This window comes from Ictalurus furcatus, chromosome 26 (assembly GCF_023375685.1).
Source record: "Ictalurus furcatus strain D&B chromosome 26, Billie_1.0, whole genome shotgun sequence".
Taxonomy (NCBI): domain Eukaryota; kingdom Metazoa; phylum Chordata; class Actinopteri; order Siluriformes; family Ictaluridae; genus Ictalurus; species Ictalurus furcatus.
This window is the reverse complement of record NC_071280.1, coordinates 240,087-265,082: the sequence shown is the minus strand read 5'-3', so window position 1 is coordinate 265,082 and position 24,996 is coordinate 240,087. Positions and strand designations below refer to the sequence as shown.

Here is a 24,996-nt window from a genome sequence, read left to right as displayed (position 1 = left end):
GTCTCCAGGAGATGAACTCACATCCAGCTTATCTAGAGCCTCAGCTCAACACACACGCACACACACGCACACACACACACACAGTTTGAGTGACAGGAGTAACAGTGCTCAGGATGACCTCTGTCACAGACGTTCTCATTGCCATCCTCCACATCGATACACCAGGGAACAGCTCCGTCTCACATTCTCAAGTTTAAAATGCCAAACTGGGCAGATAACACACACACGCGCACACACACACACACACACACACACACACACACACACACACACACACACAGTGGAGTGATATCTGTAGTCTTATCTCCAGTGCAGTCGTGCTGCTTCTGTGGAGTTCAGACTTTGGCAGGAAGTCAGTCGCGCTCCGTCACTACAGATCAGTTGGGAAACTTTTGCGAGTCAAAGCAGTTTCAGCTCCGTCTCCATTCCAGCTGTCATCACTCCTGCAGTGTCGTCCTCCTCCTCCTCCTCCTCCTCCAACTCCTCCTCCTCCTCCTCCTCCTCCTCCTCCTCCAACTCCTCCTCCTCCTCCTCCTCCAACTCCTCCTCCTCCTCCTCCTCCAACTATTCCTCCTCCTCCTCCAACTATTCCTCCTCCTCCAACTCCTCCTCCTCCTCTTCCAACTATTCCTCCCCCTCCTCCAACTCCTCCTCCTCCTCCTCCAACTATTCCTCCCCCTCCTCCAACTCCTCCTCCAACTATTCCTCCTCCTCCTCCAACTCCTCCTCCAACTATTCCTCCTCCTCCTCCAACTCCTCCTCCAACTATTCCTCCTCCAACTCCTCCTCCAACTATTCCTCCTCCAACTCCTCCTCCAACTATTCCTCCTCCTCCTCCAACTCCTCCTCCTCCTCCTCCTCCAACTATTCCTCCCCCTCATCCTCCTCCAACTCCTCCTCCTCCTCCAACTATTCCTCCCCCTCATCCTCCTCCAACTCCTCCTCCTCCAACTATTCCTCCCCGTCCTCCTCCTCCTCCTCCTCCTCCAACTATTCCTCCCCCTCCTCCTCCTCCTCCTCCTCCTCCAACTCCTCCTCCAACTATTCCTCCCCCTCCTCCAACTCCTCCTCCTCCTCCTCCAACTATTCCTCCCCCTCCTCCTCCTCCAACTCCTCCTCCTCCAACTATTCCTTGTCCTCCTCCTCCTCCTCCTCCTCCAACTATTCCTCCCCCTCCTCCTCCTCCAACTATTCACCTCCTCTTCCTCCTCCAACTATTCCTCCTCCTCCTCCTCCTCCGACTATTCCTCGTCCTCTTCCTCCTCCTCCCCCATCTCCATTTCACTTCTGTTCCGTGCAGGGAACGTTCACACAATGACTGACATTGACTTTGACCCCAGACAGCGGTCATGGAGCGTCAGTCGTGTTCATTTGTACGCTTCCTTTGTTAGAACGTTCCTACTGTCATCGTTATCGAGACAGAAACGGCTGTCAGACTAGGACAGGTCAGCTTTTTATTCATTATTGTTTTTCATTAGCAAATTCCATCCTCAATCCCAAAACGCGACTTGTACCCCATCCTGTCCCGTAAAAGGCTTCGAGTAAACTTGGTCATGAATTCAACATGAACGGAAAAAAAAATGTAAAAAGGTGAGGAACAGTTCAACTTCACTGTATACGATATCGAACAAACCCGACCGCAACGTGACAGAAACTCAGACACGCTTTCCTCCAGTAAACTATACCTACGTCTGGAGAGGACCAAACTGTCCCGACGTTCCGGAGAGGCCAAACTGTCCCGACGTTCCGGAGAGACCAAACTGTCCCGACGTTCCGGAGAGGCCAAACTGTCCCGACGTTCCGGAGAGGCCAAACTGTCCCGACGTTCCGGAGAGGCCAAACTGTCCCGACGTTCCGGAGAGGCCAAACTGTCCCGACGTTCCGGAGAGGCCAAACTGTCCCGACGTTCCGGAGCGGCAAAACGGTCTGTACAGCAGATGGAGTTTGGTCGGGATTAATAAGATCTCCAGATCTGACAGTCCAGGGAGTGAAACAGAACGCTCGTGTGCTCTGCTTTAATCCAAACGCACAACAGGTAGCTCATTTTTATCCGTTTCCGGGATCGTGATTCATTAGCCTTAAGGCAATTCTAAAAGGAACGCAAATAAGAGTTAGTGAATAAACTGCAGATCGATTCTGATTCCAGCGTTACATTACTCCTTTACTGTAAGCGCTTTCTCCTGTTCTTTAGGCTCCACCCACTGGAATGTCCTCTGATGAGAAAACGGCGAGCGTTTACGTAAACGCGGAAACATCACGGAGCCTGCTCTTCTAGCGGGATTCTTTCAAGGCCAGCTCTATTCGCATCCTCATACTGAATCCGTTTCTCCATGTGGGAATCTCCCCATCGTACGAGTTCCACATTCACCGGACGCAAAGCTGCTAAACGAGCCCTTAGAGGCCCGAAGCCTCGACTCGACTGAACGGTAGAGGAAAGGAGCGAGACTCGGAGAGATCCACAAACTGACGCAACCTCCTCCTCATGACAGCAAGAAGTGGTGGACAAATACTCTGTTTCTGGTTCTAGTTTAAGAGTCTCACACACACACACACACACACACACACACACACACACACACACACACAGATTGCTGATGTGGAATCTGTTCCATGAATTGAACCATTTGAGTCATTCTGCTGGACTGAAACGTTCAGTATGACGTGGATTCTCCTCGAGTGTTTCATCTCCGTACCTGAGACGGTTTGCTTTAGGAAGGTGTGAGAAGGCGTCTGATTGAGAAGGCGTCTGATTGAGAAGGCGTCTGATCCAACTCGATTCACGTTTAATTCACAAACAGACGTGAAATAACACACAGATTTATTGCATTATTTCTTTATTATTTACTTTTTGATGTATGACGCGGCGTTCCTGGACATTCTCCCAAAACTCACAGAGCAACCTGAGAGGAATTACACAAAATACGCACGGAACCGTTTGAACGATTCTTTATTTAGGAAAGTAAATAAAAAAAAAAACCCGCTCATGTTCGTCACGTTCCTCTACGGCGCCGGACGAATCGGACAGCGACGACACGACGTGACCTTTTAAGAATCTGATGAAGCGAGCGAAACGACTGGCGCAGTCGTCTTGTCTGCGTCTGCGTCTGCGTTAAAGTACTTCACTACATTACGCTAAACTCCACTCTTTTTTCTTTAAGACTACGATCGAGGATTCTACGATCACATTCCATACACCAAAACATCTTTGAAAAGCTTTTTCAAATCTTTTTTTAAACAGTCCGTTTCTGCATATCATTATATCTCTAGAAGAAGAAGAAGAAGAAAAAAACAAAAAAACGAAAGATTCCTGTTGCGCCTGTCGCGTGTGCACTAAGAATTCCGATCGCGGTGTTAAACGACGGTCTGCCGGCTGAACAGGTCGAGCGTCACGGCGCTGAGGAACACCGGGATGCTCTTCTGGTGGAAGAGATGCAGATCCACCAACTCGGTCAACGTACGAGAGAAATCCGTCTCCAGCAGCTGCATGTTTCCACTTCCGACCGCTCCGCTGGCCTGGAGAAAGGAAATAAGAACAAAAACAATCACAAATCTGATGACTTCAGCGTGTTCGGGGCTTCACCCACAAACACAAACAATCTGCACTCCGCATGTTGAACTACAGAACCGGAAAAGCCGCTCCATCTTCTCGACGCGTCGTGCCGTGTGTTCGAGCCCGTGCGGATTTGTTTTCCTCTTCTTCCCTAAATCACACTTCAGAAAGGTCAAACGGATGATTTTTCCGTTCTCAGAGTGGGGTTTATTCAAATCCTGACCTTATCAGTGTTTGTTTGCATATTCAGCACCTTACAAACGTGTAGCGAGACTTCGTATTTGACCTTTACGTCGACGACGTTTTTTCCTTCTTCTTCTTGGGACGCTCAAATCCACCCAGAAAAGCACACGGAGGTGACGAGACCAGCGCGCCTCGATTACCAAGCTTTTAGTTCGGCTTTCGTGGCTAAGAGTTCGCCACGGTGCGTGTTCGTCGTGGTGCATTTACGGTTTGCCCCGCCCACAAAACTGACAAAACGGGGTAAAGAATGAAAGCACAAGATCTCCCAACGATGCAGTTCAGCATGGCAGGGTGCCATTACTTTCACTCTGGTCCTCTTATTCGTGTTAGATTTGTTTTGGAATCACGTTCGTTCAGGTCATTAATTGTGTGTGAGGCAGCGGAGTATAACTGCTGTGTAACTGAAATAAATGGTCTTAAAGCGACGGCGTGATCACCCTCACACCCTTGAGCAAGGCCCTTAACCCTGTCTGCTCCAGGGGGCGCTGTATCACGGCTGTCCCTGACTTACTAACAAGCTGGACACAGGAAGTATAACTGCTGTGTAACTGAAATAAATGGTCTTAAAGCGACGGCGTGATCACCCTCACACCCTTGAGCAAGGCCCTTCACCCTGTCTGCTCCAGGGGGCGCTGTATCACGGCTGTGCCTGACTTACTAACAAGCTGGACACAGGAAGAACGTACAGCGGGTGCACAAATACACTTCACACAATACTGAACTGAATCTCGATCTGGTGTAAAGTTAAGTGACGTGTGATACACGTCTAGAACGGAGCAGTAAACCTCCTCGTGACGATCGTCGCGGCTGACTGTAGTAGACGGCGCGGTTTTCCCAGAGTCGGCGTGGCCTGTCAGATCAGCACACGCACGCTCTTTTCTTCTTTTAGACCGTTATTGATGACGCTCAGCGTCTTCGCTACAGCTCAATTAGTCTGTGCTGCGGCGCGTGACTGGCTGTCAGCTCCTCACCAAGTATCAAGCAACCGTCTATTCATCAAGGCGCTAATGGAAACGCAAATACGCGTGAAAAGTACTGGACTTGCAATATGTCAGAACACTCGCAGAGCGGTTTTAATGAAGCTCTCTGGAGCTGCTGGACTCCTAAACGCCGCGCCGGTTTCTGAGGTCGCGTCCCATCCGAAAACGTTTCATCCAGGCTTTCAGACGGTCCTCTAATCTCGGACATGAAAGAGAGAAAAGAAAAAACTCCAGCGAGCTTCAGTTCTGAGGGACGGCGATGATGATGATGATGATGATGATGATGATGATGAGGGAGGGTCAGTTTAAAGTGAGCACGTGAGCAGAGTGTACAGACGAAGAGACTAAAGGACTAAAGCGCCGCCGCATCGCTCTCTTTACGCGGAAATCCCGCCGCACCTCTATATAAATCCTGCATGCAATTTACTTATCCTTATGTATAAAGATTAACACGCGAGTCACTTGACACGGATCGTATCTCGCTTTCCCGTGTAGTCGCTCGAACACGGCTGTATTTTCACACGTGAGCTAAGAACACGTCATTGTTTCAGCGGTTTTGTTTTCAGCCTACTCTGCGCTCAGAGCACGTCAGTGGAAATCCGTCCGTCAGTCATGCTGTCGATGCAACTCGCCCCGCGTCGTTCAGACGTCCGGCGCCCCGCTGCGGCAGCACAGGCCGAGCGGATTAACGGCGTGTCGAGGCCGAGACCATGAAAGGACATCTTCATGACGGACAGCGGCGCGCGGTGGACACGCTGATGTCGACAGGATGAACTGTCGCGTGCGTCGATTTCAAAATAAATGTTTACCTTCAAAACACTACGCTTACACAGCAACTCCTCTATCGGCATTTTCCGGACTGTCCCAACTTTTTCGGAATTGGGGTTGTAAAAAGGAAAGAATGGATCACTTGACGCAGGTTCTCTTCTAATATCCTCCTGTATTTTGCTCCATCCGAGAAGCCCAGGTTCGGAGGAGGAGACGCATCCGCAGAGCGTGATACCGCCACCACCAGGCTTCACCGTAGGGATGGTGTTAACGGAGGTACGGCCTACGTGAAGTCCGCACACGCGGCATGTCAAACCTGCCCACATACATCCCGGATCCTGTTCTCGTCACACGTGATCCACATCTTCACTGCGTCACTCTCGGACGGCTCGTCGACGGAGCAGACATGAGCGTGCGCTAGTTTCCAGCGCTCGTGTAGAGTCAGCACGTCTTACTCCAGATCTCTCTCCTACTGAAATCAGACGGGAATTAAAGCCGTTACCCTGCAGGTAAAGAGTCGTGTGAGACGTGTCGGGTGACGTGCTGCGATTACGTCTCGGGAAGCACCTTTTGAAAAATCAGACGCGTCGCTACACGCTGCACGGCTACGAGGGGAAGGTTTACGAAGCACTTCGGCACGAGACGTCCCACGGACGACGCCATCAATATTCCGCTGCTCTCGCCACGTTCAGAGAGACCGCACGCCTAATCACGTACATCAACACACACTTTCACACCACTGCAGGAACCGCAACGCTACAGAGGGAGAGTGAGACCGAGACAGAGAGCGTGAGAGAGCGAGGGAGACAGAGAGAGAGAGAGAGAGAGACAGAGGGAGAGTGAGACCGAGACAGAGAGCGTGTGAGAGCGAGGGAGACAGAGAGAGAGAGAGAGAGAGAGAGAGAGAGAGAGAGTGAGACCGAGACAGAGCGCGTGTGAGAGCGAGGGAGACAGAGAGAGAGAGAGAGAGAGAGAGAGAGAGAGAGAGAGTGAGACCGAGACAGAGCGCGTGTGAGAGCGAGGGAGACAGAAAAAGAGAGAGAGAGAGAGAGAGAGAGAGTGAGTGAGACCAAGACAGAGAGTGTGTGAGAGCGAGGGAGACAGACAGAGAGAGAGAGACAGAGGGAGAGTGAGACCGAGACAGAGAGTGTGTGAGAGCGAGGGAGACAGACAGAGAGAGAGAGACAGAGGGAGAGTGAGACCGAGACAGAGAGTGTGTGAGAGCGAGGGAGACAGACAGAGAGAGAGAGACAGAGGGAGAGTGAGACCGAGACAGAGAGTGTGTGAGAGCGAGGGAGACAGACAGAGAGAGAGAGAGAGAGAGAGAGAGAGAGAGAGACAGAGGGAGAGTGAGAGTGAGAGTGAGACAGAGACAGAGAGCGTGTGAGAGCGAGGGAGACAGAGAAAGAGAGAGAGAGACAGACAGAGGGAGAGTGAGACCAAGACAAAGAGTGTGTGAGAGCGAGGGAGAGAGAGAGAGAGAGAGAGAGAGAGAGAGAGACACACAGACAGAGGGAGAGTGAGACCGAGACAGAGAGTGTGTGAGAGCGAGGGAGACAGACAGAGAGAGAGAGAGAGAGAGAGAGAGAGAGACAGAGGGAGAGTGAGAGTGAGAGTGAGACAGAGACAGAGAGCGCGAGGGAGACAGAGAAAGAGAGAGAGAGACAGACAGAGGGAGAGTGAGACCGAGACAAAGAGTGTGTGAGAGCGAGGGGGAGAGAGAGAGAGAGAGAGAGAGAGAGAGAGACACACAGACAGAGGGAGAGTGAGACCGAGACAGAGAGTGTGTGAGAGCGAGGGAGAGACAGACAGGGAGACAGACAAGAGAGAGACAGACAGGGAGGCAGACAAATATTGAATATACAGAGTGAAGGCGTTCAGTCTCACTGCGTGTGTAATTATCTGTGTGTGTGTGTGTGTGTGTGTGTGTGTGATTGTTGATGAAGGCGGTCAGTCTCACTGCGTGTGTAATTATGTGTGTGTGTGTGTGTGTGATTGTTGATGAAGGCGGTCAGTCTGACTGCGTGTGTAATTATGTGTGTGTGGGTTGATGATGGCCGTAGTGAGGAACTCTGCAGGGGTGCGAGATGACTGCGTATCTGAGAGGTTCCTGAGTGAAATGGAACCAGGCGGTTCAGGAACCAGGCGGTTCAGGAACCAGGCGGTTCAGGAACCTTGCGGTTCTCGATGAGGAACCGAGGCGTTCCGGAGAAAAAGCTGTAGATGTTTTACAGCCAGAACTGAACGCGAGTTCCTTATTCAACATGAAGAGGAACATTCAGACTACAGACATGCGATGATCATGTGACCTCATGACCCCAAGCCACGCCCCTACACCAAGAGCTTATAGTCAAGATCATACATCATCAAGACACGGATCGTTCATCAAAATTACTACAGACATCCTGCGGGAATGCACACACACGCACACACACACACACACACACACACACACGAAACTAATCCCGTCTGAACAGTGTTTCCCGCACATCCTCCGGCGGTAATAACTCACAGCTCTCTCTCTCTGCCCCCCTCACACCCCCGCGCTGATTCCTCACTCTGACCCAGCCATCTCATTCCTACAACCCTGACACGCCTTATTACACCTTCATAAAGGGACTTCTCCTTCACATCCAACTTGGAGACAAACAACAGACAGAAAGACACAAAAATTAAATACACAAGTGTGTGAGTCTGCAGTGAAAACAGTAACACACACCGTCTACAGGCACACTAATCCCTCTTCCAATAAAACCCATCAGTTTCAGACTTACAGCAAGAGCAGTGTGTGTGTGTGTGTGTGTGTGTGTGTGTGTGTATAAAAGACCCTCAAGGTTAATAAATACTGACAGGAAATTATCTTTAGCAGTATGGACTCAGGTGGTCTCAATGTGCCTGATTAGACACACGCACTCACACACACACACACACACACACACGCACACACGCACACACAAGCCTGACCGCTCTCGACATGAAAGACAGAAGTGGCAGTAAACAGAGTGCAGTGAGCGAGTGTGTGTGTGTGTGTGAGTGTGTGTGTGTGAGAGTGTGTGTGAGAGTGTGTGTGTGTGAGTGTGTGTGTGAGTGTGTGTGAGTGTGTGTAAGACAGTTTAAGCTGAGAGAATGAGCAGAAGGTCAGCTGGGCGTCACATGAAGCTGTGATGGTGTGAGAGAAGTTCCCGAGTGCAGCGTGGATCCTAAACACTAGAATTTATTCCTTATTATTATTATATTTATTATTACTATTATTACTACTATTATTATATTTATTATTATTATTATTATTATTACTACTACTATTATATTTATTATTATTATTATTATTATTACTATTATTATTATTATTATTATTACTATTATTATTATTATTACTATTATTACTAGTATTATTATATTTATTATAATTATAATTACTATGATTATTACTACTACTATTATTATATTTATTATTATTATTATTATTATTACTACTACTATTATATTTATTATTATTATTATTATTATTATTACTATTATTATTATTATTATTATTACTATTATTATTATTATTACTACTACTATTATTATATTTATTATTATTACTACTACTACTATTATTATTATTATATTTATTATTATTATATTTATTATTATTATTATAATTATTATTATTACTATTATTATATTTATTATAATTATAATTATTATGATTATTACTACTACTATTATTATTATATTTATTATTATTATTATATTTATTATTATTATTACTACTACTATTATTATTATTATTATATTTATTATGATTATGATTATGATTATTATTCAGACTAAATATAAAAACACTTGCAGTGCAGTAGATTTATATTAATGCACCTGTTATCACGGCCACTTCCTGTTCTCGCTTACGTTATAGCAGCTATAAACACTCATTCTCTCACCATTCTCTCTCTTCCCCCTCTCTCTCTCTCTTCCCTCTATCTCTCTCTTTCCCCCTCTCTCTATTCCCTGTCTCTCTCTTCCCCCTCTCTCTCTCTCTTCCCTCTATCTCTCTCTTTCCCCCTCTCTCTATTCCCTGTCTCTCTCTTCCCCCTCTCTCTCTCTCTTCCCTCTATCTCTCTCTTTCCCCCCTCACTCTCTCCCCTCTCTCTCTCTCTTCATCCCCCCCCTCTCTCCCTCTCTCTATTCCCTCTCTCTCTCTCTTCCCTCTATCTCTCTCTTTCCCCCTCTCTCTATTCCCCGTCTCTCTTCCCTCTCTCTCTCTCCCCTCACTCTCTCTCTCTATTCCCCCTCTCTCTCTCTCTTCCCTCTATCTCTCTCTTTCCCCCTCTCTCTATTCCCCCTCTCTCTATTCCCTCTCTCTCTCTCTATCCCCCCCTCTCTCTCTCTTCCCTCTCTCTCTCTATCCCCCCCTCTCTCTCTCCCCTCTCTATTCCCCCCACCCTCTCTCCCCTCTCTCTCTCTCTCTATTCCCTCTCTCTCTCTCTCTACCCCCCCCCTCCCTCTCCCCAGGTTAATAGGATAAAAACAATCCCAGTGTGTGGTGTTGGTGTGAAACAGTAAGGAAGTGTAGAAGTGTAAACTCTGTGCTGAAGATGTGGGAAACTTAAACTTACAGCTGCACCTCTGACTGTCACACAGCACTGACACTGGAGACTCCTTCCGTACACGTTACATCAACATTGTCTCAACATATTACCAGTTTCTTAAAAATCCGCTGTACCAGTCCCTGTAGATGAGCGGTTACCATGGAAACAATAACGTATTAGATTTAGAGCGAGCACATGAATATAAACCTGCGCTACTCAACTAATCCACGCCTTCTGAGCGCAGAGTTCCAGGAAGTAGAAGGTCATCAGGTTGCACGGGGGTCACGGGTTTGTGATTATTACACATTTCTGAGGTGTAATGGACCTTCTCGCTAACGCTCTCAGTAAAACCCCATCACTCTGCTGTCCTGCACATTAAATCATTACCCTGTTGAACACAATGCGCTCATCACCTCACCGACTTTCACATCTGCGGAGCCAGAAACGCCGGATATTGTGCAGAAACACGTGGTGAGTCATTTCTGGGTCTGTTTATCCGGATGATTCGTCGGAGGGATTGGAACACAGCCGCGATGGTTTCCGAGCGCTCGGCCCTTGCGTCCCCGGCGTAAAGCTTTTATTAAGTCTAGATTTCTTCGCAAAGCTATTCGCTATAAAATGAGATTTATTTGAATGGAACGAAGGAAAGACATCACAGCAACAATATGAGCCTTTCACTGAAGGTTCCAGCGAGAAGAGCGCTCTCGTCTGCGCTCTAACGTATTTCACAGTAATAAAGAACGCTCCCCCTGAAGGAAATAAACATAAAGCAACCGGTCTACATACAGGCAGAGATGTTAGTAAAACCTTTCATTTATAAACAAAATCTCTCAGCAAATCACATCTCACCATCACGGAATAAACATCTGCAAACAGCTGGGTGAACAAACTGGTACTGGAACAGATTAAAAAAAGTGCGATATGATTCTTTAAATAAACCGAATTACCACTTGTTGTGTTTGGAACATTACAGACACCGTGCACGCAGAGCCCTGCGTGTAGGGCACTAGGTAGGGCGGACACCGTGTAGGGCACTAGGTAGGGCGGACACCGTGTAGGGCACTAGGTAGGGCGGACACCGTGTAGGGCACTAGGTAGGGTGGACACCGTGTAGGGCACTAGGTAGGGTGGACACCGTGCGTGTAGGGCACTAGGTAGGGCGGACACCGTGTAGGGCACTAGGTAGGGTGGACACCGTGCGTGTAGGGCACTAGGTAGGGCGGACACCGTGTAGAGCACTAGGTAGGGTGGACACCGTGCGTGTAGGGCACTAGGTAGGGCGGACACCGTGTAGTGCACTAGGTAGGGTGGACACCGTGCGTGTAGGGCACTAGGTAGGGCGGACACCGTGTAGTGCACTAGGTAGGGTGGACACCGTGCGTGTAGTGCACTAGGTAGGGTGGACACCGTGCGTGTAGGGCACTAGGTAGGGTGGACACTGTGTAGGGCACTAGGTAGGGTGGACACCGTGCGTGTAGGGCACTAGGTAGGGTGGACACTGTGTAGGGCACTAGGTAGGGTGGACACCGTGCGTGTAGGGCACTAGGTAGGGTGGACACTGTGTAGGGCACTAGGTAGGGTGGACACCGTGCGTGTAGGGCACTAGGTAGGGTGGACACCGTGTAGTGCACTAGGTAGGGTGGACACCGTGTAGGGCACTAGGTAGGGTGGACACCGTGTAGGGCACTAGGTAGGGTGGACACTGTGCGTGTAGGGCACTAGGTAGGGTGGACACCGTGCGTGTAGGGCACTAGGTAGGGTGGACACCGTGTAGTGCACTAGGTAGGGTGGACACCGTGCGTGTAGGGCACTAGGTAGGGTGGACACCGTGTAGTGCACTAGGTAGGGTAGACACCGTGTAGGGCACTAGGTAGGGTGGACACCGTGTAGTGCACTAGGTAGGGTGGACACTGTGCGTGTAGTGCACTAGGTAGGGTGGACACCGTGCGTGTAGGGCACTAGGTAGGGTGGACACCGTGCGTGTAGGGCACTAGGTAGGGTGGACACCGTGCGTGTAGGGCACTAGGTAGGGTGGACACCGTGCGTGTAGGGCACTAGGTAGGGCGGACACCGTGTAGGGCACTAGGTAGGGTGGACACCGTGCGTGTAAGGCACTAGGTAGGGCGGACACCGTGTAGTGCACTAGGTAGGGCGGACACCGTGTAGGGCACTAGGTAGGGCGGACACCGTGTAGGGCACTAGGTAGGGCGGACACCGTGTAGGGCACTAGGTAGGGCGGACACCGTGTAGGGCACTAGGTAGGGCGGACACCGTGTAGTGCACTAGGTAGGGCGGACACCGTGTAGTGCACTAGGTAGGGCGGACACCGTGTAGGGCACTAGGTAGGGCGGACACCGTGTAGGGCACTAGGTAGGGCGGACACCGTGTAGGGCACTAGGTAGGGCGGACACCGTGTAGGGCACTAGGTAGGGCGGACACCGTGTAGGGCACTAGGTAGGGTGGACACCGTGTAGGGCACTAGGTAGGGCGGACACCGTGTAGTGCACTAGGTAGGGCGGACACCGTGTAGGGCACTAGGTAGGGCGGACACCGTGTAGTGCACTAGGTAGGGTGGACACCGTGCGTGTAGGGCACTAGGTAGGGCGGACACCGTGTAGGGCACTAGGTAGGGTGGACACCGTGTAGGGCACTAGGTAGGGTGGACACCGTGCGTGTAGGGCACTAGGTAGGGTGGACACTGTGTAGTGCACTAGGTAGGGCGGACACCGTGTAGGGCACTAGGTAGGGCGGACACCGTGTAGGGCACTAGGTAGGGTGGACACCGTGCGTGTAAGGCACTAGGTAGGGTGGACACCGTGTAGGGCACTAGGTAGGGCGGACACCGTGTAGTGCACTAGGTAGGGTGGACACCGTGCGTGTAGGGCACTAGGTAGGGTGGACACCGTGTAGTGCACTAGGTAGGGCGGACACCATGTAGGGCACTAGGTAGGGTGGACACCGTGTAGGGCACTAGGTAGGGCGGACACCATGTAGGGCACTAGGTAGGGTGGACACCGTGTAGGGCACTAGGTAGGGCGGACACCGTGTAGGGCACTAGGTAGGGTGGACACCGTGTAGGGCACTAAGTAGGGTGGACACCGTGTAGGGCACTAGGTAGGGTGGACACCGTGTAGGGCACTAGGTAGGGTGGACACCGTGTAGGGCACTAGGTAGGGTGGACACCGTGTAGGGCACTAGGTAGGGTGGACACCGTGTAGGGCACTAGGTAGGGTGGACACCGTGTAGGGCACTAGGTAGGGTGGACACCGTGTAGGGCACTAAGTAGGGTGGACACCGTGCGTGTAGGGCACTAGGTAGGGTGGACACTGTGTAGTGCACTAGGTAGGGCGGACACCGTGTAGGGCACTAGGTACAAACAAAGCACACAGGAAGGCATTCTGTATTTGCAGTACGTAGATTTGTTTATAGAGTTCAATCTCACTGATCTTCACTACAGACGGATTTAACTGAAGGAAAAACACAATCTGTAATTCACGAGGAAACAATAAGCTCTCGGCTTGTTTAGAGATCATTTATTTAGCATGAATCGAATTAAATAACCTCATAAGCTACTGACTAAACCTTACCCTCAGCAGCGAGGAGGCTGATCTTTATTTATACACGGCGTTATAACGAGGGAACGGGTGTGGTGGACGAGGTCGTCATCGGGAGCGGTTAAGAATTCATCACTGTTCAACAACGCACTCAAAGAACAGCGGAATTAGTCGTAGGAGGGAAAACCAGAACGAGAGACTTCTTTAAAAAGTGATGCGGCTTTAACGTGAGGAGAAGAAAAGTGAAGAGGGCTGTGATTCAGCCTCGGGCTCTTCCTGGACCGGGAGCTTTTATTAGGCTGAGCAGCAGCACCGAGGAGCTCCAGAGCATTAAAGAGAAGAACGCTGAGGAGCTCTGAGAGCAGAGACACTGCCCAGGCCGGATCCACACATCTGGACTATTAGCTGGTCCACCACCAGGGACCAGGAGTGAAATTAGGAGGACAGGACTGATAAGTGGCGCAGAAAGAGCTCTTAAAACAGCAGGAAGTGGACACGAGGGGCTTTTTATGAAGTTCAGGCCACGGTGTGAGGAGAAACAAGCAAACGACACTGGAGCGCGTTATAGTCAGAGTCTGACGCGGAATAAAGATGAAGGGGAAAGCAGTGTAGATGAACTTTAATGAGATGATCAGCTCCTCTACTGAAATGAGGAAATAATAATGAGATACTTTCTCATCATAATAAGTTAGTGAGTCTCAAAACAGACGCCTTGCCTTAATTCAAAAGACTTTAAACTCGGAAGAGGAAATTAACCAGGAGTAAACGATTGTGTATGTAAATGTGTTTTGATAATGAGCCCCCTAGTGGTCATTCCAAAATATACATTTAATCACTATATTAATAGTGCGTGTGTGTGTCCATGTAGCAGTATACACACACACACACACACACACACACACACACACACACACACACACGTCTATCTCAGTGTGTACCTTGAAGAGCAGCGAGTCCTCCATGCGCTCGGCGTACACCGAGGTGAGGCGGTACTGGTTTTCCACAGTAATGTCAATCTGGTACCCGGTCAGAACATAGCAGGCGGTCCGGAACTCCTGGATCTTCTTCTGGAACACCTCCTTCAGCCGCTGGTTCTTCAGCTTAGCGCTCTCCATCTGTTTGCGCAAATCTGCCAAAAGGACACATCTTTCTAGATCATTCCCATTATAATGAACATCCGAAGGAGGAACCTAACAGCCGGATCTCCTCGATCGGGCGCCCACTGGCACCGGGCCCCGGTTTCGAATGACTCTCGGGTAAAACCCCAGTCTGTGCTGGATCAAGTGCTATTCTACACGCTGCCGAATAACGCTACGGCGTTAACGTAAAGAGAGCTATTTCCTTTAAATCGATAACGTGTGGGTATTAGAAACCCGTGCGAGGGACGGGACAATAAGGCACCGCGTACACACGCGAGGGGAGCGATTTACGCACCCGCAAAGCCGAAGAGAAAAGAAACGGCGTGTTTATGAGGAGTGAATGATTTACTCCGACGCTCTAATTTTCCCCGACACGTATACTTTTTCTTCTCTCCATCTGCCGCGCTCCAGCTTTCCGCCAACAATCAATGCCGAGAAAAACAGATATTCCCACAAGGCCGCGATGCACGAAAATACAGAGGATAAATCAAGAAAACTGGCTCGCTAAGAAAATACACACACACACACACACACACAGAGAGAGATTGAGAGAGAGAGATTGAGAGAGAGAGATTGAGAAGAGAAAGCAAGATCCGACCGCAGATGTCAGGTCTGTGAAGGTGTCAGTGACGACGTTTACACGGACAGCAGTAATGTAATTATTGACGTTACTCTGAGTAAGATAATAATGTGATTAAGGTGTTTACATGAGTCGCTTTTAGAATACTCCTGTCATGTACCTGTTTTACACGTTATAGAACATAATCAGATGAACAGCCCGCGTCATTACGTCACCGCGCCACGCCGTCCGACGTCCCTCCAGAATTTCACGTATCGACATGCAGTTGGTCTTCGTTATGGTACCGTATACAGTTTTGGGTGTTTTTATTTAATTTTTTACGAACGCTTTAAGTGCAGTTAATTATTAGTCGTGCTGTACGTGCTAATAGACGACTGCTTGAAGCCGTGGGCTGCGTCCCAAACCGCGTACTTACCGTCTATATAGTAGCCGAGATGCATGTATTTCTCCCCACTGCAGGCCTGTCGTAGGAAAGTATGCGGTTTGGGACGCAGCCGAACTCTCTTCGCGGTAAAACGTAAAACTGTCGCAAAATGCGGTGAAAACTCTCACACGACGTTCATGACGTGATTAAGGTGTGTACATGTCTGTAATACTCGTCCGTAATGCGACTAAAACAGGAGTACTCCACACGTCTTAATTCCATTAGAGCTTAATTCGAGTGTGACCTTAATCAGATTAAGGGAAGTAAAAATCGCTGTTTACATGCGAGTTTCTTAATCAGAGTACGGTCTTAATCGGGTTAAGAGTGGATTATTGTATCCGTGGAAACGCAGCTAGTGCATCTTCTGAACGTTTCCACAGAGTGGACGGAAAGAAAAGATGGAGATTCTAATACCTACAAGAAAAATCAGAGGAGGAACAAAAAGAGAGAGAGAGACGTCGAGTGGATCAGTGCACACGATGCTCCATGCTAACAGCACAAACAAACAAACAAACAAACAAACAAACAAACAAAGCGACTGTATTATTGATATTTATGTGCAGAAATGTTTGTTTACGAGCAGATGAGTGCGTATACGTCTACGGTACCTCCGTATTCTTCTGCACATCACCGTCAGCTGTAAAGATATTTCTAGACCGCTCTGCGTACCTAATATCTCCTGTGAGGGTGGAATGACCAGCGTGGTGTCGTCCGACGGGACGGCTCCCCCGGCCTCCATCTTGCGAAGGCGTTCTCGCAGACGCTCGCACTCCACCTTCAGCTGCTCCACCTCCTCGGCACGCTCCTTCTTCGCCACGCTGGTGGGGTTCAGACGGAAGTGCACCACCTTGGTCTTCACCGGATCGTAATCTCCCTGTGTTTACAGACAAATAAAAATAAACAATCCAGGAAAGAGGACTGAACTGTCCGGGTCCTGCTCGCCGAGGTGGAACTCTTACTCAGGCTCCAGACTGCAAAGACACACACAACGCTGTCAGGATTTCGGTCATTATTCAGATTCCCGCTGATGCAGGAGCGTATAATTATCCTTTAACAGTGACGTCACGCCACGTGCACAAATTAAATTACATCGCACTCGGAAATCATCTCCGTGGAAAACATTCGCCTGAACTTCCTGCAGGTCCAGAGCTAATCTCGGCTCGTTTACTGTCTCTCACACACTCACACACACTCACACACACACTCACACACACTCACACACACTCACACACACTCACACACACACACAGCGTTTTCTCTACTGATGTGGATTCGGGTAAAATATATATCCTTAGACTTGAGCTGGTGATCTCCAGCTGTTACTGGGATGTGGTTTACTCTCTGCACATCTGCATTAGGAGAAGATTCAGGTGGAGGTACCTGCAGGTTGTGTCTCTCTAATCTCATCTCCAGAACATTGTTTTGCTCTTCCAGCTTCTGGCGTTCTGACTCCAGCTCCTCGATCTTCTGCCTGCAGAAACGAACGAGACGGAATAAATAATTACGCGTTAATATCGAGGAGAACAGCGCGTGGGCGGGACGTGGGCGTGAAAGCCTTCCCACGCGTCTGAGTCTGTCCAAGTTCCACGCAGATCCACTTTAAGAAGCTGAGGATGCGTTCCACATTCACAGCGTTTAGTCCGGAGGATAAAAACGTCTGAGCGACGTGGGTTCGGTTCGGTTCGAGTCGGCTTCTAGCGCGGCGGTGAGAAAGTGAATCGACTCGGAAGTGAATCGGTCACGGGTTGAAGCGTGGTGGGGTTTTTGGGGTTGATTTTGTGCTGCAGAACCAGAACTCGTACAGAACTCGTACAGAACTCGTACAGAACTCGTATGAAGAAAAGTTAAACGTCACCGATGTTTCTAATGGAAAAGTCGCGTTGACCCAAAACGGGCCGCACAAAGAGGCGCCGGGAGGACCACGCTCCTGAGGCGGAAGAACAAAGAACAGGAAGCGTGGAGAGGAAGTGTTGACAGCGGGCTGCGCTCGCTTGGTGTCTAATCCAAACACGGGGTTGAGTCACACACTAACACACTGACACAGATTTACAAATCCGATCCCATTTCACACTGAGCCAAACACCAACTGTGGGCTAGACAACGGCACGAGAGAGAGAAAGAGAAAGAGAGAGAAAGAAAGACAGAGAGAGAGAGAGAGAGAGAGAGAGAGAGAGAGAGAGAGAGTGAGAGAGCGAGAGAAAGAGTGAGAGAGAGAGAGAGAGAGAGTGAGAGAGAGAGAGAGAGAGAGAGTGAGAGACAGAGAGAGAGAGAGAGAGAGAGAGAGAGAGAGAGAGAGAGAGTGAGAGAGAGAGAGAGAGATTACAGTTCTCTGTATAACAATCTGTCTTTATCATGATGTTAATTTTATTAAACCTGAAAAAGCCCTGAACAGGAATAATGTGCAGTCGTGCTGATAGTGATGTGAGCTCCTTTCATAAGTCACTTCTGTATGTGTGTGTGTGTGTGTGTGTGTGTGAGATAGCTTACGTTCACATATTCGAGCGTCTACATTTCCCAGTGCGAGTGGGTTTCTAACAATCATCCGCATTACTGACAGCTCAAATTTTCATTATATATATAGACTCATCTGTAATGTCAACTATATACAGCGTGTGGAACGAGACTACAGATCACTCATGTGAGATGGAGGAGAGGGGGCGGGGCTTCAGGGGGCGGGGCTTCAGGGGGTCAGTTAAGATCAGAGAAACATCAGAACACTTACATAGCTGTCAATCATTCCTGGTTGGTGTTGTTTTTATTGCGGGGAATAAAGATGTGGTGTATTTACAGTGATGACACGTAGCGGCGTACGCCGACGTGAAAACGTGTCAAAGAGCTCAGGGATCAGTGTGTGTGGGGGGGAGGGGCATAATTAAAGCGTGGTGGACATGGACAGTTCCAAATTCTCCAGTTCTCAAAGGTGTAAAGTTTATACTTCAAATCCAAACACACACACACACACACACACACACACACACGACCCTAGATAATGTTAGATAATATTTCCGTATTCAGGAAACAAAAGAATAAACGTATGGCTGCACACACACACACACACACACACACACACACACACACACACACACACTCAGAAAATGTTCTTTATCTAATGAGATGACTGGCGAGCGAGGACAGCGTTCACGTCCTGCTGTCTCCGAGTAATTAAAATAAATGTCAGGAATGTTTGCTCTGCTGAAAACGGATTAAAAACGAACCCGAACGCGACACAGAACAAACAGGAACGCCGAGCCGGAACGCCGAGCCGGAACGCCGAGCCGGAACGCCGGCTAAATATAGCAGCTTTTGGGGGGTTTTTTTGGGAGGGGAAACACGCGCCTGTGCATGTTCCAGGTCTCAGAAATCCCCGGGTCTCTCGGTAAACGGGGACGGAGTCCTACCTGACCTTTCCCCTCCCGCTCCGTTCCCCTTTTTCCGTTTTCCAGCCGGGTTTATCTCATTTTCTCATCTAATTAATAGGTTTAACGGAGCGATCCGTTGCCATGGCAACTGACCCTGTCAGTAGTGGTGATGAGGAAAACCTTCCCTAGCGGGGAAAAAAAAATTTCAGAAAATAACTTCACATGAAATTTATAATCAGGGGCTGTGTGTGTGTGTGTGTGTGTGTGTGTGTGTGTGTGTGTGTGTGTGTGTGTGAGAAAATAATAACACCGCTGATGTGTACATAATAAATCATTCTTAAACATTGTGCGCGACTAAACGCCCCCCTTTCCTCTTCCTGCACGCGTGGTTTTTCTTTCTGTTCAGCAAAACGAATGATTAATGCACGTACGTGACGCCGGGCAGTGTGAGACGCTCTAATTAACTCCGAACTCGTTAAAGACAAAAGATCAAAAGGACAATTTTACACCATGACTTGCGAGATCAAAGAGAAAGTGAAATTAATTAGAAATAATTCCACTTCCACGGCACTTCAGTAACGCCGGAGGACACGAGAGCGTTCACTCAACGCGAATAAAGTCGAGCTCAAACAATGCTGTGTACACACTCACTCGGCACTTTATTAGGAACACCACACTAATACCGGTGGGCCTCGCTTTGCTCGCAGTTCTCCATGGCATGGATTCCACCAGACGTTTGAGACGTCCTGCTTATCAGGAACAGGTGTTCCTGATAAAGTGCTCGGTGTGTGTGTGTGTGTGTGTGTGTGTGTACATATCTGCGTGTCCTTACAGGTGTGTATGGATATAGTCTTACACACACACACACACACAGGTCTCTTACCTTAAGAATTTAATCTCCTCCTCTGTTGCTATGTGACTCGCCTCAGAAACAGAAGACTGCTGTTCTTTCAGAGCCTCCAGTTCCACAGCAACCTGACACACACACACACACACACACACACACACACACACAGAGAAACATTGTCATGCCTGCTGCTAAACATATGAATGACAGAGATGTGTTTTCACTGTAATGGAACATAATTTCACAGGTTCTCACTCAGTCTCTTACACACACACACACACACACACACACACACCATGTAAACACCACGCTGATAGTGCGGTTGCTATGGCGATGGGGAAGATTTCGGTAAACGATTATCAGCCTTGTTGTCTTTGCCTCATCTTGTTTTAAGCGTGTAGTGAGAGTTGTGCACGAGGGGGCGGAGTTTGTCCCAAGCGGAGGCGTGTCTTAGTTATCTTTTTTTTTTCTTTTCGCGATTTTAACTTTTTCTTCCTTGTGTGATATCGGCTGGGGTGAGGACACGGGTTAAGTCCAGCGCCACCGTGTGACAGTTTGATGCAACTGCATGACGGGACGCTGATGTTTATAAGTATGTACACCCCGGTGCATGTGAAAGAGAGCAAGCTAATGACAGACGTTCTAACACTGCTAAAGGTCTTACAGTTGCGATCAAAATGATTCAAACCCCCCCACTGCAAATCAAGCTTATTGTCGAAATGTACAGACTTGTTCGCTTGTTCGAACAGAAGCAACTGAAATAGAAGTGCTTTCCCCAAATTCGACTGATTCAGCAAAATTATTCACCCCCTTCATGCCGAGCATCTTTAGTACTTAGTAGAGCTCTGTTTTACTGTTATGACCTGCTGCAAACGAGATGCAGAGCTTCTGCAGCGCTCCTCAGGAATCTCCTCCCGTTCCTCATGGGCAAAGGCCTCCAGTTCGGTAATATTCTATTAATAATAATAATAATAATAATTAAAAAATATATTTGTGTTTCACTTGAAAACACGGTAAAGTGTAGTTTCCAAATAATTACTGTAGCGAGGAGTAAAAATAAATAAAAAATCATAAAAGTCCTCCAGATGAGGCGTAGATGTGATCACCTCTGTGCCGAAGTGTTTACAGGTGAAGATGTAAATTACACACAGCACTGAGAGGAATCAGGGACATCAGACACGCCGTGTGTTACAAATATACTGACTCCGTTTCTCTCAACTCATCACTGATATCATCAACCACAAAGTGGTGGCTCCGAGCCGCGCACTTCTCCAGGACATATCTGCGCTCCTGCCCCCTACAGACGCCGCCGCGCATTACCCGGACGCCGCCGCGCATCACCCGGACGCCGCCGCGCTTTACCCGGACGCCGCCGCGCTTTACCCGGACGCCGCCGGACGCACTGAAATTCTCAATTCTGATTGGCCAAAAAGTGTAGATTACTTTTCTATAATAGCAGCAACTAAGTACAGTCGTACACGATGCAACAGAAAAGTGATTCAGTGTGTGTGTGTGTGTGTGTGTGTGTGTGTGTGTGTGTGCACCTCTTGTGCCTGCAGTTTGAAGGTTCCAGCCTCCTCCTGTGCTTTAGAAAGTTGAATCTACCCCAACAGGAAAGAGGAAAAAAAACACAGAGCAGTGTATTATAAACTCTTTATATTTATTATAATCCTGATGCGTCACACCTGGTGTGTGTGTGTGTGTGTGTGTGTGTGTGTGTGTGTGTGTGTGTGTGAGAATCAGATCTTCACCTCCATCTCAGCGTTGTGATTCTGGACCTTCTGCAGCATCTCCTCAGCTTCTTTAACTCTGCGTGTGAGCTGAGGAGAGTACTCACTAGCTGCTAGCTCGCTATCGTACGACTCCAGAATCGCCCTCATACCATCACGCTCCTGAAAAACACACACACACACACACAAGTATGTCAAAAAAAAGGTCACAACCTGCAACACATCACGACAGTGCAGGAAAGAAAACACCTACAAACAATAACACGCCCCATGAACTCTCATCGTCACCTCTCATCGTCACCCTTCCTGGGGATTAAGTAAGAGTACGGCACGCGTTTATTCTCCGTTTGTCTATTGAAGACGACGAATAAAAACAAAGACTGAAAGAAAGCTAATGGTGCGAGCGCACGGCGCTGTGTATGTGGCCGCGTGGTGTGAAGATCTCATTTTAGAGTCGATTAAACAGAAAATCTAGCCCCGAAGCTGCGGCCCGGGCGGTCGATAACACCTCGCCGTTCATTATCCAGAGGAGCGTTAAATGAACAGAAGTCGCGCAAAAACACACAGAGAAGAAAGCGTGTTGAGCGGGTGAACGCCAAGACCTTTTCTTTTCTTAGTTACACACGAACACAAACGCTGTGTGCAGATCAGATCGTTAACGTCTGCCCCCGTATCCTCTAGTGTTACTCCCGACACGTCTGATCAAATATTCCAGAATCGAAAAAAAGTGCATTTATTTCAGTGACTGTAACAAAAAATGACCAAAAAAACCCCTTTTTGTCGCACATCAGCACCTAGCACTCTGCAACGTCATGAGGGAACTGTCCAGACGCATGACAGGAACATGAACGTTTACACCACTTCAGGTTCAAGGAGAGCAGACGTGGAGAAAGGGGCGGGGCTTCCAGGTGTTCCGAGCGCCCCGATGTGATCCGACCCCCTGGAAGCCCCGCCCCTTTCTTCACATCTACTCTCCTTGAACCTGACTCCTTCGACACGCCTGTCGACCGTTCCTGATTCGCCTGACGTCCTCTGTGGTTTCATCGGAGAGAAGCGACGTCTTTCGTGCGTGTTCGAGCGAGATCTCGTACGCCCGACGTTCACGGAACGTCACGTGAACCCGATTTAAATCGGAAACGGACCGGACCTTGGTGAGGAGCAGAACTCTCTTCTGCAGGCGGCGGACCAGGGCGTCCTGGTTTTCTCGCTTCTTCTGCTCCTCTAGAGCTTTGGCGCGAAACTCGCTCGTCTCGGTCTGCAGCTGCACGCGAGTCTTCTCCAACGTGTGAATGCTGGGAGCAGGACAGGAGAGAGACAGGGGAGAGACAGAAAGAGGTGCGCAGGTAAACAGACGGGATACGTTAGACGCAGCGGCCTCATCTTTAAAGGCGTACATCAAGCTGCGCATCCAGATGTTCGATTACAACAGCGTGTACAGCTGTATTCCTCTACATTATGCTTTAAACCCGGTTTAAAGTGGACAGTCGGACAGAATAAAAACAAACGGCAGAGGCGTACACAACACCGAGACGCACAGCGCAGACGTGTTCGTGCTTTCCCATTCAATAACTCCCGAATGAGGAAAAAACCCTGAGCTGCCTGACTCGCTTCATCTCCCGGAATTACTCCGATCTCCATTTCTCACGCGCGCCTGCGTCGGCTTCTCCGGCACTTAAATTAATCAGCCTGCGAGGCGTCGTGAGAAGGACCGCGGCCAAACGTTTTCTGTTTACATATTTACTGTTTAGGTTATAATCCAGCTTCGCTAATTAAATCCAGTCTTCATCTGAAGGAAATTTACATTCTCTCGCGATCCATCACGGTGTTGTGATTAGGCCGGAGGCTTCCTCGAGGAACTGGAAGATTAGAGATTAGAGTCATGCTGTGCAGCTTCACCTGAACAGATTTCCACTTGAGGAGAACTTCGGGATTTTTACCTCAAAACACCAAAATCATAAGATTACACAGTGGACGTGTAAAAAAAAAAAAAAAAAGTCAACAAACCCCTGATAAAATGGCAGGTTTCTGTAATGTAACATTATATATATATATATATATATATATACACACACACACACACACACACACACACGTTAACACACGCCATGCTGAATAAAACCACATTTCTAACGGTTTAAACGCCGAGACTAGGAGCAGAACTGTTTCTACAGCGTCTATCAACACTTCACGCTTTCACAGGGAATTCTAAAACGACTCGAACGTAGGAAACAATAGCACAATTTTAAAAAAAAAAAACAAAGGTCTCTGAAGACAATAACAGCAGTCTCATTAGTGTCATGATTCATAATTAGCAAATTCTAAGCACCCTAACGAGTCTGGAGCCCATTAGAGAGAGCGCTGACATCAGTATTCTAGTCTGACTGAACCACTGAAGCAGCGAAACGTGCGCCGCAGACATATGGCGGCTTCCCTGGACCGAATACGTCTGAATTACAGAACGTGCAGAAGGGCGAGAGACGAGACACGGAGGGCTGAAGGAAAATATCCCAAAAATTCGACGATCGCCCAGAGCGACGTTATAGCCGTTAAATAAAAGGTGAAGAACGCGGAAACCTCCGGAGACGGAAAGAGGGGATTCGTCAGAGACACGACCGAGACGACGAGAGGAACTGTGAAAGAGCTGGAGAGATCCACATCTCCATGCACAGGCGGGGAATCTGAACATCCGACTGGACTTTACAGACAAGCAGCACACAACACTACGTTTACCAGAAACCCAACATCACCCTGACAACTCCATCCCGCTGCGAAGCACGCTGGTGGTAGATCATGTCGTCTGTAAGGGTGTTTGACACGGCAGTCCTGTTATACACGGGTGAATATACGGGTGGCGCTTTCACACGGTGATGGAACGCCACAACGTTATTTCGCTCGTACGATTCGTTTTTTTAGAAAATGGACATAACGCAGTGGTTGATTATCGATGAATCATTATTACCATGACCCACCGTGTAGCACTGCTCTGAAGTTAACGAGCCGTTCATGTTTATGGGTCTAATTTGAAGGGTGCCAACAAGAATATTAACGAGAAGCCTAATCGGCGGTGCAGGTCGAGAATCCTGCTCACGTTGGCTGTATACAAACTAGCCGTGTCGCTACGCGCTACAGAGATCCTACACCGCTAGCAAAAAAAAACGGGACGCGAATAAAATAAACCTTAAGTTACACACCAAGTCGTCTGAAGCCAGCCACGGTTATCCCCTTCCCTTTAGATGCTAATATCGCGCTCC

General features: G+C 48.7%; 1 protein-coding gene across 1 annotated transcript in view; it reads right to left on the bottom strand.

Annotated features, from left to right (window-relative positions):
• Positions 1–2,931: 2,931 nt before the first annotated feature.
• The window catches only part of mad1l1 (mitotic arrest deficient 1 like 1), a 38,089-nt gene continuing 16,024 nt past the window's right edge, over positions 2,932–24,996 (bottom strand). The window contains exons 11-18 of the mRNA XM_053615595.1: positions 22,893–23,037; positions 21,767–21,907; positions 21,560–21,616; positions 20,052–20,143; positions 17,190–17,280; positions 16,479–16,683; positions 14,605–14,795; positions 2,932–3,513 (exon numbers count right to left, since the gene is read on the bottom strand). Of these exons, the coding sequence (XP_053471570.1) occupies positions 3,352–3,513; positions 14,605–14,795; positions 16,479–16,683; positions 17,190–17,280; positions 20,052–20,143; positions 21,560–21,616; positions 21,767–21,907; positions 22,893–23,037 (1,084 nt within the window). The 3' untranslated portion in view covers positions 2,932–3,351. The remainder of the gene's footprint in view (positions 3,514–14,604; positions 14,796–16,478; positions 16,684–17,189; positions 17,281–20,051; positions 20,144–21,559; positions 21,617–21,766; positions 21,908–22,892; positions 23,038–24,996) is intronic.